The sequence below is a fragment of the Salvelinus namaycush genome, chromosome 14 (genome assembly GCF_016432855.1).
Source record: "Salvelinus namaycush isolate Seneca chromosome 14, SaNama_1.0, whole genome shotgun sequence".
Taxonomy (NCBI): domain Eukaryota; kingdom Metazoa; phylum Chordata; class Actinopteri; order Salmoniformes; family Salmonidae; genus Salvelinus; species Salvelinus namaycush.
Genome location: NC_052320.1, coordinates 23,513,055 through 23,529,068, shown reverse-complemented (window position 1 = coordinate 23,529,068; position 16,014 = coordinate 23,513,055). Strand labels below are relative to the sequence as shown.

Genomic DNA, 16,014 nt, shown 5'->3' with positions numbered 1-16,014 from the left:
TTCCAGGATACCCGGGCCAGGTCAATTAGAAAGGCCTGCTCACTGAAGTGTTTTAGGGAGCGTTTGACAGTGATGAGGGGTGGTCGTTTGACCGCGGACCCAGTACGCACGCAGGCAATGAGGTAGTGATCGCTGAGATCCTGGTTGAAGACAGCAGAGGTGTATTTAGAGGGCAAGTTGGTCAGGATGATATCTAAGAGGGTGCCCATGGTTACGGATTTATGGTTGTACCTGGTAGGTTCCTTGATTATTTGTGTGAGATTGAGGGCATCTAGCTTAGATTGTAAGACGGCCGGGGTGTTAAGCATTTCCCAGTTTAGGTCACCTAACAGTACGAACTCCGAAGGTAGATGGGGGGGTGATCAATTCACATATGGTGTCCAGGGCACAACTGGGGGCCGAGGGGGGTCTATAATAAGCGGCAACGGTGAGAGTCTTGTATCTGGAGAGGTGGATTTTTAAAAGCAGAAGCTCGAATTGTTTGGGCACATACCTGGATAGTATAACAGAACTCTGCAGGCTATCTCTGCTGTTAAGGGTAGAGGGTAGAGAAAGTTTGTTGGTTAAGGGTAGAGAAAGCTTGTTGGACACTAAGAAAGCTTTGTTGTAGAGCATTTAACACAAAATCCAAGGAGGGGCCAGCTGAGTATAAGACTGTATCATCTGCATTTAAATGGATGAGAGAGCTTCCTACTGCCTGAGCTATGTTGTTGAGAGCGTGGGGCCTAGAATTGAGCCTTGGGGTACTCCCTTGGTGACAGGCAGTGGCCGAGACAGCAGATTTTCTGACTTTATACACTGCACTCTTTGAGAGAGGTAGTTAGCAAACCAGGCCAAAGACCCCTCAGAGACACGAATACTCCTTCGCCAGCCCACAAGAATGGAATGATATACCGTATCAAAAGCTTTGGCCAAGTCAATAAAAATAGCAGCACAATATTGCTTAGAATCAAGGGCAATGGTGACATCATTGAGGACCTTTAAGGTTGCAGTGACACATCCATAACCTGAGCGGAAACCAGATTGCATACCTGAGAGAATACTATAGACATCAAGAAAGCCAGTCAGTTGATTATTGACAAGTTTTTCCAATACTTTTGATTGTTATTATATCAGTATTTATGCATAAAGGTATTTCCACCAACATTTGTTGTATAATTAATTTTACCAACACAAAAAGATCCCACCATGTCAAAAGAACAAATTATAAATCGGCATTTATAAAATTTCACTGAAACTACATTCCATCACAGCTGTTTTTTATTTTTATATGGTATGACTTTACTCGACTTTAAACTGTTGATGTAAACATGGTTTGAGATGAGATTCAAACATGCAATCTTTGTGTTGCTAGACGTTCGCGGTTTTGCCTGGAAGATCCACAGAACATGCCGATTGGCACGTGTTTTTATGTTGCTCATTAGAAAAACGAGATTCAAGTCTTGGAGGTGTGTATCCTGACCGATTCCGGGTTTGGTTAATGATGTTTTCCCCCTTGAGTCACTATAGACGTCGAAGCCTATTTCATTCCCTCAAAATCTCCGAAATTAATCAAAGATAATTCAAGAAATCTGTAATTAATTTCGACTTTTTTGCCAAGTATGTTTTAGTTGTTCAGTTTCACATCTAACTAAGGTGTTAGGTGCAGTATTTCTCAAGTAAAAAAATGTGCGACGTGTTGTCTTATGTAAACAGTCGGAGCTACTGGGTAGGTCTGTCTCACTGTCTATGATATTGGATAGAGAGCAATGACCGCAGTCGTTTACCCCCTTAGTGGGCAAATGGACATCACCAATCAAAACCCAACCTTCATTTATTTACCCGTTGTAATGCGGGTAAATAAATAAAAAGCGGTCGCTTTTTAAAGGCTGATACAAAAAGCGCATAAAGTGCAATCTTGTATCACACAGTGCCAGCCAATGAGAAGTTGGCCGCAATAAGGAATTCAGCGAAGCGAAATGGCACAAAATCCGAAAATGAACTGCAACGTCGAGAGACTAGAAAGCGAGAGACTGGTATGACGAGGGGGTGATCAGTAAAGCGGGTGAAATATATATGTTAAACCATCGCGCATATTCTAGGAATGATTTGCTTGAATGTCACTGAGTGTTTCACAGAGAAATGCAATCGGGACACAGACCCCCCCCCCCCCCCCCCCCAGCGCGCTGTCTCTCTCTCTCTCTGTCTCTTTCACATACACACACACACGAAAAGGGATGGTGGATGCTCCTGACTCGATGGCTAAGACGAGGTGGGATAATCATGCGTGTCTGGCCCCGGGCGTTGATGCAGCTGCCGTTGCCTGATCTTTACTGGGCTGAGGGTAGGCTTGTTCCGGTTCCGACTGGATCTTCATCTCGATTCTGCTTGACATCGATATTATCAAGCTATTTACATGTAAGAAGACAACGACTGATGTAGCCTAAAAAGCGCAACCGCAATTATTGAACAAATCTGAATGGAGTAATTAAATGCTACCATCGATGGAGGAGGATCTTATTTATAATAACTAATGAAGTGCTGTCTTGGAGGAAGAGCAATAACCAGGGACATCCCCGTGAGACAACCGGCTAACCCGTTCTCCTGTTTGCTGCGATTTTTTAAAATGAGATCGGTACGTAGGCTGCCGTGAAAATAACATAATTGCATTAGTAATCAGGCTAGGACACCCTCTCCACCAGCACCCTCTTTTCGCCGTTCCCGGGGCAGCAAACGCGGCACCGAACGCAAACCCATCCACGACCCGGTCCGCGCCATCAAATCGACGCATTACTGGATGAGGAGTAGCATAGACTGTGAAGACCGTGAGTGCGTGTGTCAAAAGGGGGACAGCAGGAGACCGGGCCAGCTCAACCCCCCTGCACCGGTTAATTGCGCTCTAATCTGGCAAGTTTGGAGGGACGGAGAGTCCGGTGCAGTAAGGGCGCCTCAATGACCGTCTCATCCCGGGACAGGTAGAGAAGGCTAGAGAACGGCGGCGAGTTTGGAAGTTTTGATGCATATGATCACAACCACCATGATTTTTATGATTCTTGGCGCTTCAGTTGTAATGGTAAGATATTTGCTTTTTATTGTGCCCCCCATCGTGTGTGTTAAACGCCTACAGCATTTATTTTACGTATGTAGTCTATAGACTAATAATGTAGCTATAGCTATTACAAATAGCCTACAGATCACATTTGATATCACTGAAAATAATGATGACTTGAGAAAGTAGCCTACATACATACCTTGGCTATCATAAATAAACAATCTAAAGAACATTTTAGAACGAGGGTTGCAAAGTGGGTTTCCAAATGTATTTTTCGATTTCTCTTATGGACTGTAGCCTAATGCCAGGTCATATAACGGTGCCGTGTTGGAAATGGTGCTTGTCATGTGAGTTGACTCGAATGGTTATTTGCAGGCGATAGCCTGTTTAATGGACATGAACGCACTACTGGATCGCTTTCACAACTACATCTTACCGCATCTACGAGGGGAAGACCGCGTCTGTCATTGCAACTGTGGAAGGTAAAAAAAACAATATCATACAGTGATTCGTTTGGATGTATACAAACATCTGAAATGAAAGCGTAGCCTATAGAGTGAAGATAGCTGCTATGTTACCCGTCTAATCATAGGCTCATACTCGCTCAATAGGCCTCTCGAATGATTTCTCCTGCTGAACTGTTCGTTTTAATAAGCCTCCAAACATGCTCCATGCATAGGCCTAATCTCTTGAAAATGTACCTGATGTCGACTATGGTTTTATTCGAGTATGCGTGTGTTTAACCGAAGGATAGCCTTATTTTTGCGATGCCTAGCTTGTGACGGTGTTTTAAGATATATTCAGTTATTTGCCTTTTACTGCATACGTGAGCCATAAATATGTTATGAATTATGAGGAATGGGCTAAGGAATAATTTTTAATATTTAGATATGAGGAAATGTTGTTGGAGAGAGGACATTAGGGCTAGCCTATACCTATATTGAACCAGTTGTGAGAATGCGCCTATATATACATTGATCTATTACTTATAACCCGTATCATGAAGGCTGAAAATGGAATGAAACATAAAACAACTAGGCCTAGTTTAATGATAATTAGGCCAGGTTTTCTATTACTGTTGTGATTAGGCCTATACAAGTTATATGTAGCCTCATATGTTCTCGATTGGTGGTCTAGGCTCCTTACTACTTGAATTATTGTGTTTTAAAACATTAAATAATGCAAATGAGATTGGTACAGGTTTTACATGACTCACATACAGGAACTGTAAACCGAAATTGGGCCCTTGGTCTTGGAAGTTTTATTTTATTTTATTTTTGTTAAGTGCTGTAGCTTGCCCAAGGGTATGGCAACAGTGTTGTGCCAGCTTTTAAAATAAGAGCCCTCTGATCCAATAGATACACACCTATCGACTTCATTAGGATATTAAGCCCTGGATAAAGGCAAGTTGAGGCCTGAGTCCGAACACATACATATTGCAACATTTTGTAAGTGCTGGGTTATTCTTGGTCAGTGCAGAATCTTAGTCAAATGAATTCCTAACTTGCTTGGATCTAATACATTCACTGAGGACAGGAAAATCTGTTCTGAGTTGCCCCACTGATGTGATATCACTGCATAGTCACATTGTAGCAGGTCTTGGCCCTGTATGAATACTGTTCTTTTGACTGCCTACAGTTCAACAACCTGAGATATGGGTCATGAAGTGTCACTAAGATCAGGATTGTCATCATAAAATAATATTGGCCAAAATTTGGAGAAGGGCCTCTCTCACTCCCTCTAATTTCAAGAAAGTCTCATAGTAATGCTATATTAGGCCTATATATGCCTTTAGAAGAATTGTAGAGACACATTTGTAAAAAATGTATGCCAATTATGTCTAGTGACATAATTTATGCCGTTTATCATTGCAATGTTTTTTGTGTGGTTTATTTTAAGTCGTTTTTAAATATTGATAAATCCTCTGCTACTCAATATTCAATGTGCAATGCATATAATATTCTTAGCTTTTAATTAATTATATATTTTCATACTTGTGCTTGTTACCCTTCTGTACCCGGGTACATACAGTACATCTAGTCCTAAACTAGACCCCAACAATTGCACTTTTGTTTCCAACACACGTCTGGTTGTCATTGTCTTTAATTAAGCCAGAGGCGTCATTCCCATAGGGGGCACAGGGGTACTTGACCCCTAAGATTTGTCCTATAATTTTTTTTACAGTATTTGGTTCCAACCTCCGTGTCTTTGTGAGACGCAGAGTAGTTGAACTGATGAACACAGTTGTTTACATCCCTGCTAGTGAGCATTTCTCCTTTGCCTGTCATTTAGCAGACGCTCTTATCCAGAGTGACTTATAGTAGTGAGTGCATACATTTTCATTCATACTGGTCCCCTGTGGGAATCAAACACACAACCCTGGCATTTCAAGTGCCATGCCAATTGAGCCGCACAGGACGATCCACCTGCCAGGGGGCATATCAAGAAGCTGATTCAAACAGCATGATTATTACACAGGTGCACCTTGTGCTGGGGACAATAAAAGGCCACACTAAAATGTTCAGTTTTGTCACACAACACAATGCCACAGATGTCTCAACTTTTGAGGGAGTGTGCAATTGGCATGCTGACTGCAGGAATGTCCACCAGAGCTGTTGCCAGATACAATTATGTTAATTTCTCTACTATAAGCCACCTCCAACGTCATTTTAGAGAATTTGTCAGTTCTTCCAACCGGCCTCACAACCGCAGACCACTTGTAACCACACCAGCCCAGGACCTCCACGTCCGGCTTCTTCACCTGGGGCATCGTCTGAGACCAGCCATCCAGACAGCTGATGAAACTGAGGAGTATTTCTGTCTGTAATAAAGCCCTTTTGTAGGGAAAAACTAATTCTGATTGGCTGGGCCTGGCTCCCCAGTGGATGGGCCTGGCTGCCCAGTGGGTAGGCCTATGGCTGCACCCCTGCCCAGTCATGTGAAATCCATAGATTCGGGCATAATGAATTTATTTCATTTGACTGATTTACTTATATGAACTATAACTCATTAAAATCGTTGAAATTGTTGCATGTTGCGTTTATATTTTTGTTCAGTGTATATACAGTGGGGAGAACAAGTATTTGATACACTGCCGATTTTGCAGGTTTTCCTACTTACAAAGCATGTAGAGGTCTGTAATTTTTATCATAGGTACACTTCAACTGTGAGAGAAGGAATCTAAAACAAAAATCCAGAAAATCACATTGTATGAGTTTTAAGTAATTAATTTGCATTTTATTGCATGACATAAGTATTTGATCACCTACCAACCAGTAAGAATTCCGGCTCTCACAGACCTGTTCGTTTTTCTTTAAGAAGCCCTCCTGTTCTCCACTCATTACCTGTATTAACTGCACCTGTTTGAACTCGTTACCTGTATAAAAGACACCTGTCCACACACTCAATCAAACAGACTCCAACCTCTCCACAATGGCCAATACCAGAGAGCTGTGTAAGGACATCAGGGATAAAATTGTAGACCTGCACAAGGCTGGGATGGGCTACAGGACAATAGGCAAGCAGCTTGGGGAGAAGGCAACAACTGTTGGCGCAATTATTAGAAAATGAAAGAAGTTCAAGAAGATGACATGGCATCAATGATCATGAGGAAGGTGAGGGATCAGCCCAGAACTACACGGCAGGACCTGGTCAATGACCTGAAGAGAGCTGGGACCACAGTCTCAAAGAAAACCATTAGTAACACACTACGCCGTCATGGATTAAAATCCTGCAGCGCACGCAAGGTCCCCCTGCTCAAGCCAGCGCATGTCCAGGCCCGTCTGAAGTTTGCCAATGACCATCTGGATGATCCAGAGGAGGAATGGGAGAAGGTCATGTGGTCTGATGAGACAAAAATAGAGCTTTTTGGTCTAAACTCCACTTGCCGTGTTTGGAAGAAGAAGAAGGATTAGTACAACCCCAAAAACACCATCCCAACCGTGAAGCATGGAGGTGGAAACATCATTCTTTGGGGATGCTTTTCTGCAAAGGGGACAGGACGACTGCACCGTATTGAGGGGAGGATGGATGGGGCCATGTATCGCGAGATCTTGGCCAACAACCTCCTTCCCTCAGTAAGAGCATTGAAGATGGGTCGTAGCTGGGTCTTCCAGCATGACAACGACCCGAAACACACAGCCAGGGCAACTAAGGAGTGGCTCCGTAAGAAGCATCTCAAGGTCCTGGAGTGGCCTAGCCAGTCTCCAGATCTGAACCCAATAGAAAATCTTAGGAGGGAGCTGAAAGTCCGTATTGCCCAGCGACAGCCCCGAAACCTGAAGGATCTGGAGATGGTCTGTATGGAGGAGTGGGCCAAAATCCCAGCTGCAGTGTGTGCAAACCTGGTCAAGAACTACAGGAAACGTATGATCTCTGTAATTGCAAACAAAGGTTTCTGTACCAAATATTAAGTTCTGCTTTTCTGATGTATCAAATACTTATGTCATGCAATAAAATGCAAATTAATTACTTAAAAATCATACAATGTGATTTTCTGGATTTTTGATTTAGATTCTGTCTCTCACAGTTGAAGTGTACCTATGATCAAAATTACAGACCTCTACATGCTTTGTAAGTAGGAAAACCTGCAAAATCGGCAGTGTATCAAATACTTGTTCTCCCCACTGTATATATATATATATATATATATATATATATATATATATATATATATATATCACGGTGCATTTAGAAAGTATTCAGACCCCTTGATCTTCATTAAAAATAAAAACTGAAATGTCACATTTACATAACTATTCAGACCCTTTACTCAGTACTTTGTTGAAGCACCTTTGTGAGCAATTAAAGGGTTGTTGGGTATGAAGCTACAAGCTTGGCACAACTGTATTTTTGTGGAGTTTACCCCATTCTTCTCTGCAGATCCTCTCAAACTCTGGTTGGATGTGGAGCATTGCTGCAGAACTATTTTCAGGTCTCTCCAGAGATGTTCGATCAGGTTAAATTCCGGGCTCTGGCTGGGCCACTCAATGACATTCAGAGACTTGTCCTGCTGTGTGCTTAGAGTCATTGTCCTGTTGGAAGGTGAACCTTTTCCCCAGTCTGAGGTCCTGAGCGCTCTGGAGCAGGTTTTTATCAAGGATCTCTCTGTACTTTACTCTGTTCATCTTTGCCTCAATCCTGACTAGTCTCCCAGTCCCTGCCGCTCAGAAACATCCCACAACATGATGCTGCCACCACCATGCTTCACCATAAGGACGGTGCCAGGTTTCCTCCAGACGTGACGCTTGGCATTCAGGCCAAAGAGTTTGATCTTGGTTTCATCAGACCAGAGAATCTTCTTTCTCATGGTCAGAGTCCTTTAGGTGCCTTTTGTTGACAAACTCCAAGCGGGCTGTCATGTGCCTTTTACTGAGGAGTGGCTTCCGTCTGGCCACTCTACCATAAAGGCCTGATTGGTGGAGTGTTGCAGAGATGGTTGTCCTTCTGGAAAGGTCTCTCATCTCCACAGAGGAACTCTGGAGCTCTGTCAGAGTGCCAACGGGTTCTTGGTCATGTCTCTGACCAAGGCACTTCTCACGCGATTGCTAAGTTTGGACAGGCGGACATCTCTAGGAAGAGTGTAGGTGGTTCCAAACTTCTTCCATTTAAGAATGATGGAGGCCACTGTGTTCTTGGGGCCCTTTAATGCTGCAGAATTTTTTTGGTACCCTTCTCCACATCTGTGCCTTGACACAATCATGTCTTGGAGATGTACGGACATTCCTTCGACATCATTTTGCTCTGACATGCACTGTCAACTATGGGATCTTATATTTTTGCAAAAAATTCTAAAAACCTGTTTTCGCTTTGTGATTATGGGGTATTGTGTGTAGATTAATGAGGGGAAAAATGTATTTAATCTATTTTAGGATAAGGCTGTAACATAACAAAATGTGGAAAAAGTCAAGGGGTCTGAATACTTTCAGAATGCACCGTATAATCTTTTTGTCGTTGTTTCTCTGTAATACTACTAGCCACAATTTTATTTCAGTCAGGAGGATACAGACAGCCCAAGAGATATGCTTAGATATGCAAAAAAATATATATATATTTTTTTTTACATAGAATTAAGCATAATGATGATGGCTCTAGATTGCAGGAAAAAGCTATTTCAGGTCTTTTAAAAATGCAATATTCTCCAACTACAGGACGGGAGGCCTCTCTCCAGATCAACCCTCAGACATCCTCAATTACTTTGTGGCCTGTCAGATTTTGGGGGTGCATGACTACCCTGAATTAAGCCCATGGAAAGTGAGTGACAGGGGCTGCATTCAGGCTCTGGTCAAAAGTAATGCACTATGTAGGGAAAAGGTGCCATTTAGACGCAGCCCACGTTGTCTTTTACTGCAATGGAAATGCTCTTAAATAAGAGCTACTAATTTTACGTAAAATGTTTACCCTCTCAGCATAAACATTTAATGGAACAGATAGACAGATGAGGCCACCTGAGCTTGAATGCTGCCTGAGCCTACCTTAAGTGCATGTGGAATCAAATTAAATGAAATCAATTTGTATTTGTCACATTCACCAAATACAACAGGTGTAGTAGACCTTACAGTGAAATGCTTACTTATAAGCCCGTAACCAACAATGCAGTTTTAAGAAAATAAAGTTAAGAAAAGATTTACTAAATAAACTAAAGTAAAAAATTAAAAATATATTTTTTAATAACAATAACGAGGCTATATACAGGGGATACAATGTGCAGGGGTACAGGTTAGTCAAGATAATTTGTACATATAGGTAGGGGTCAAGTGACGATGCAAATGGTCCAGGTGGCCATTTGATTAATTGTTCAGCAGTGTTATGGCTTGGACGTAGAGGAGCCTTTTGGACCTAGACTTAGGCGCTCCGGTACCACTTGCCTTGCGGTAGCAGAGAGAACAGTCTATGACTTGGGTGACTGGAGTCTTTGACAATTTTTTGAGCCTTCCTCTGACACTGCCTAGTATGTACTGTAGGTCCTGGATGGCAGGAAACTTGGCCTCAGTGATGTATTGGCCGTATGCACTACCCTCTGTAGAATCTTACGGTCAGATGCCGAGCAGTTGCCATACAAAGCTGTGATGCAACTGGTCAGGATGCTCTCGATGGTGTAGCTGTAGAACTTTTTGAGGATCTGGGAACCCATGCCAAATCTCTTCACTCTCCTGAGGGGGAAAAGGCGTTGTCGTGCCCTCTTCAAAACTGTCTTGGTGTTTTTGGACCATGATAGTTTGTTGATGTGGACACCAAGGAACTTGAAACTCTCGACCCACTCCACTACAGCCCCGACGATGTGAATGAGGGTGTGTTCGGCCCTCCTTTTCCTGTAGTCCATGATCAGTTCCTTTGTCTTGCTCACGTTGAGGGAGGTTGTTGTCCTGGCACCACACTGCCAGGTCTCTGACCTCCTCCATATAGGCTGTCTCATCGTTGTCAGTGTTGTGTCGTCAGCAATCTTAATGATGGTGTTGGAGTCATGCTTGGCCACGCAGTCGTGGGTGAACAGGAGTACAGGAGGGGACTAACCATGTACCCTGCACCCATGAAGGGCCCCCGTGTTGAGGATCAGGCCTGAGGCCACATCCACAGTAATTTAATTTGGCACCTGCGATTGCTAGCTTGTCAGATCACTGCTTGTGAACCACAGGTTCTCATTGTATGAGATGTAGGCTACCTTTGAGAGCAACGTTAGGTACGCTGTTATGTAAGGCTTTGATAATACTCTGGTGTTTATTTGGAATTGGAAACAGGAATGAGACATTTATTTTCATATCGCAGCTGTTTCCACTGATGTTTGAGTATGTTTCTAGATATTAATTATTCTCTATTCACCAGCATGCCTTTCTATTCTCCAATTTGTACCAAATTAGTAATGAGAATTCCTGCTATTTACCCAATTTCATCACCCACCCCCCTAATTTCACCACCGCCCCATCTCATCTTGTCCTTCCCTCCATCACAAACACCTTCTAACCTCCAGCGTGGTCTCTTCCAGGCATCATGTCCACTATGTGATCCCGTACGATGGGGACCATTCTCTTGTGGACTCGTCGGAGAACTACTTTGTCAGTGACAGCGTGACCAAGCAGGAGATGGACCTGATGCTGGGGCTGCTGCTGGGCTTCTGTATCAGCTGGCTCCTGCTGTGGCTGGACGGAGTGCTGCACTGTGCTGTCAGGGCATGGAGGGCCAGCCGCTACTATGGTGAGTCAACAAGAGACTTGGTCCGTTTGACTGGGAAAAGTTTGACATGGCCTGACAAATGTGACACAGAATGAGCAGAAATGTTTTCAATAATCTGATGAGAGAAGTATTGTTTTGTTGATTCCCACCTCTGTGAAAAGAGAGATGGTGAGTGAAGTGGTATTGGTGTTAATATTTTGACTGCTACATTATATGAGGTTGATCAGTGTTACTCCTACATATTTTCTTGGGGATGAGACATGGGTGTGCAAATGGCCAGAATTGACATACCACCGTACCATTCATTGAAACCAGGCTTCCTTGGGTGGGTGGATAGCCCAACCCACCTGGCTATAAGTGATGGTTATGGGAAACTTTACAGAACTTGAGGACATAAGGGCTCAGTTGTTTTTTCAAATAAATAATTTAATAGGGGAAAAAGGGAAACGTGTGTTCCAGGCTAAATTAATTGTCTCACAGGATATTTAATGTACAGTACTGTATGCAGTGTGTTGTGGTCATGGATTGGAATTAAGACGTTATGCAGGTAATTAATGGGTGAAGGAAATTGGAAAAAGCTTACTTTGTTTCCATTGAGGGGGAATAATTATGTGTGTAAAGTACAGGCATAGTGAAACTAATATGAATATTGCTGTGGAAATATTGCTGCCCTCAGATGTCATGTGTTTAGTACATACTGATTGACTGAGACAAAGATTCCCTACCCGTAATACAGAGGGCACTTGTCTATACACCACAAAGATACACAATGTCTCAAGTCTTGCCAATGTTAGATTAGCAAGCCAGACCTCACTGGGGGCGAGGCTATGCCAATGTGAACATATTAGAGGACTTCTTGTCCATACTCCTACTCCTGATTCAATCATTTATCCAGTGTTCTTATATAAGTGTTGGAATATTCCAATTATGTCAGCTAAGCTTTATCTTGTGCAGCTCTCAATGTCAGAACAGGCCTATATTTTGTAGCTGGCATGGATCCATTAGATATAAGACAATGCTAATGTAGGTGATGTGACCTGGATGACTGCTGTTACGGTCAGAAAATAGAGGGGTAAAATGTCTAGTGAGTGTAAATGAAAGAGATGGCCAATTAATTACCTTTGATTAATATGAAACCAGTACACAAAGATGGGGCACTAAAAAACAGTATTACATTATTTTATTTCCTGAAAATATTAAATTAAAAGTAGTAATGCAATATTTTTTTGATGCATGTCATATTTTTCTTGATGATAAAAGAGAATTTGGTAGTTTGAAGCATACATATATTTCCAGTCTTAGATTGTGATTCTAGTAGTATTAGGCAAGAAACAACTGCTTTAGCTTTGCAGCACAGAATCAACCCATTTGATATTCTGTGCATAACATCAACATAAAAAATATACTCAGATTATACATTCAAATGATTCCCTCGAGGTATAGAAGGGTGGCTCTAGGCTTTACTTTGTGCTGGAATCCTTGTGCATGGAAGGAATGCCCCTTCACCGGTGTTTGGCTGTGACGTTGATGGCGGGTCAGACTCGTTTAGCCTCCCTGAGATGGGGAGTGAAGGTAAGGCTGACGGAGAGGGAAGGAAGGAGGGGGGGGGGGGGGGGGCAGATACTGTCACTTCCCCACCCCCACATACACTCTCTCTCACACACACACACACACACACACACACACACACACACACACACACACACACACACACACACACACACACACACACACTCTCTCTCTTCTCGGGAGCTATTAATAGAGTGAAAGAGAGCAGCTGGAATGGCGGGCGAGGTAGAAACATGCACACCATACAGACACACAAACACACACACCACATTGAGGTGCACATCGATTCCTTTTGCTTTTTCTAATTCCATCTATATACCCTATATACTCTATATGCTCTCCATTCAGTCATTGAATCCCCCTTTTCTATCCATTTTCTTTATACAGCATCCTTTTGGAAAGGGATGATTCCTTTCTTATTGTCTATTTCTCATGAATAACTGATTCATATTCTTTGGCACCAGTGACATCGGTGGAAAGATATTTGATTTAGCAAAATAGGCTAACAAAATATGATAACAAAAGGGGAAAATTATGACTTGGCAAAACCATCGCCTCCTTCCCTCCCTCCGTAGAAAGACCTTAACATTTCTGCCCTCACCCCACTTTCTGCATTACATTACCATTTACATTTTTCTCCTGACTCCATCTCTCCATCCTTTTATTGAAATGAGAAGGACCTGTCTCGTTCTGACGTTTCCTTTGGATACCCTTCAGAACAGTCCTTGTGGATTTCATACCCATTCACAGTTATAAATAACTCCCTCCTCCCTCCCTTCTTCCAGCTACTCCCCTTCCCCCCCCAACCTTTTGCAGGGACATTTGCTAGTGCTGTCTGGGGCTCTCCCTCCTGTTTCTCTCCCATCTCAGCGGGCCTCACCATCTACACCTGACAGGGACAAATCCCTCCACAAATTTTACCTCACACTCATATGCTTGGGGAAAGAAATCCAAAATGATTTTTTCAAGTCGCTATTATTAATGTATAGTAGGATATATAAATTGAAACGTACATATACTACATGAGAAAAAGTATGTGGACACCTGCTCGTCGAACATCTCATTCCAAAATCATGGGCATTAATATGGAGTTGGTCCCCCCTTTGCTGCCATAACAGCCTCCACTCTTCTGGGAAGGCTTTCCACTAGATGTTGGAACATTGCTGCGGGGAATTGGTTCCATTCATCCACAAGAGCATTAGTAAGGTCGGGCACTGATGTTGGGCGATTAGGCCTGGCTTGCAGTCTGCATTACAATTCATCTCTAAGGTGTTTGATGGGGTTGAGGTCAGGGCTCTGTGCAGGTCACTCAAGTTCTTTTCACACGGGTGCATTGTCATGCTGAAACAGGAAAGGGCCTTCCCTAAACTGTTGCCACAAAGTTGGAAGCGCAGAATCGTCATTAGCATTAACATTTCCTATCACTGAAACTGAGGGGCCTAGTCCGAACCATGAAAAACAGTCCCAGCATTCTCCTGGCATCCGCCAAACCCAGATTTGTCCATCGGACTGCCAGATGGTGAAGTTTCCAGAGGCAGTTTGGATCTTGGTAATGAGTATTGCAGCCGAGGACAGACAATGTTCGCGCGCTACGCGATTTAGTTCTGTGAACTTCTGTGGCCTACCAATTTGCAGCTGAGCCATTGTTACTCCTACGCATTTCCACTTCACAATAACAGTACTTACAGTTGACCGATGCAGCTCTAGCAGGGCAGAAATTTGATGAACTGACTTGTTGGAAAGGTGGCATCCCACTGTATGACGGTGCCACGTTGAAAGTCACTGAGCTCTTCATTGAGGCCATTCTACTGCCAATGTTTGTCTATGGAGATTGCATGGCGGTGTGCTCGATTTTATACACCTATCAGCAGGTGTGGCTGAAATAGCCGAATACACTAATTTGAAAGGGTGTCCACATACTTTTGTATATATAGTGTACCACGTACAGTATGGGTAAAATTCTATGTTTGGCAGATGAATGTGTGGGCAACAAATGTGTTTCTGTAATTGGACTATTGTACTACCAAGGATTAGGTTGATGGGAGCATCAAGGACATTTTGGCATCTAATAAACCTAACCAAATTCACTCCCATTCTCTTATTACCCCACAATGAGATAAACGATTAGAATTTGTATCTCACTTCTCTAGTTTCTTCACTCCTCTAACAACCTCCCTCTCTCCTCTTGCCCCCCAGACACCCCTTCCTGGTCATGGCTCCCCTCATTCTGTAACCTTCGAGATCTGCGTCGACGCGCCCAGCTCAGACAGCTGGAGGACTCCACTGGCAACATGGTCCACATCAAGCAGAAGCTCTACCACAACGGCCACCCCAGCCCACGCCACCTCTGAAACAAGAATCCCCCCTCCAGCCCCTCAAACTGCCCCAAGGCCAACTGCTGCCTCAGAGACACTGGAAAACTGCCCTCCGACTGTTCATAACACACCTGGCCCGAGACTTTCTTACTGACACAAGTCAGCACCCACCAATCCAAACTCGAGCAGAAGATAGTCGTCACTGAAATCTTGTCTATGTCCACCATTGAGGTAGGAAGGAAAAACAAGCATTTTTAAGGGTGCTTTCTGTATAGAAAATGTTCTGTGTTCATTGTTGAAACTTGGCATGATCTTTTAGAACAGGGTACGATGCACATTGTTTATAAAAAAAAATCTCGATGGGGAGGGTATTTCTCTAAAGTGGGAGGGAGGTAAATGGATAGGGGTGGGTTTCAAGATTTTATGATGGGAAGTTTAGATTGCTGCTTCTGTAAATTCTTCTAATATGGGGAAGTGGGAACACAGGGTAGGTTTGTTCGTGAGTGTGGTGAGTCAAGTGTTACGAGTAGAGCTGATGGACTGTATGGAAGGATAAACGGAGCGTAGGAAAGAGGAGGATGACAGCCGTCTGGAAGTGAACAGTGTGATGTCTGCTAAAAACACAGATTAATTCGTTTTGTTACTTAGTGAATTAAATGAATGTATTAATTTTACCTGTAAATATAAGAGGGGGAGGGGAGCATACGTTTGTGGTTAGGGTTCTCTGCACTGTTATTATTTATGAGAAGGTAGAAAATGAATTGCCAGCCAAGATAAGACGGAGACAGTTGTGCTTCCCTCGTCTTCCCAATATTGTGTCCAATAGCACTTCCCACTTTGCTATATCCAATTCCTTCATACTTATCAGAAGCAACCAGCCTAGAAGCAGTGGGAACCCTCACCCAGTCCCTCTCTCCCTCTGTCCAGACA

General features: G+C 43.2%; 1 protein-coding gene across 1 annotated transcript; it reads left to right on the top strand.

Annotated features, from left to right (window-relative positions):
* Nucleotides 1-3,016: 3,016 nt before the first annotated feature.
* LOC120059009 (transmembrane protein 240-like) lies at nt 3,017-15,120 on the top strand. Its single transcript, XM_039007767.1, has 4 exons — nt 3,017-3,052; nt 3,407-3,513; nt 11,013-11,221; nt 14,966-15,120. The coding sequence occupies exons 1-4, from the start codon at nt 3,017-3,019 to the stop codon at nt 15,118-15,120; spliced, it is 507 nt and encodes a 168-aa protein (XP_038863695.1).
* The last annotated feature ends 894 nt before the right edge of the window (nt 15,121-16,014 follow it).

Coding starts and splice junctions, on each gene's coding strand:
- LOC120059009 (XM_039007767.1), top strand. CDS start 3,017: ATGATTTTTATGATTCTTGGCGCTTCAGTTGTAATG. Junction 3,053..3,406: donor TTGGCGCTTCAGTTGTAATG/GTAAGATATTTG, acceptor GGTTATTTGCAG/GCGATAGCCTGTTTAATGGA. Junction 11,222..14,965: donor GAGGGCCAGCCGCTACTATG/GTGAGTCAACAA, acceptor CTTGCCCCCCAG/ACACCCCTTCCTGGTCATGG.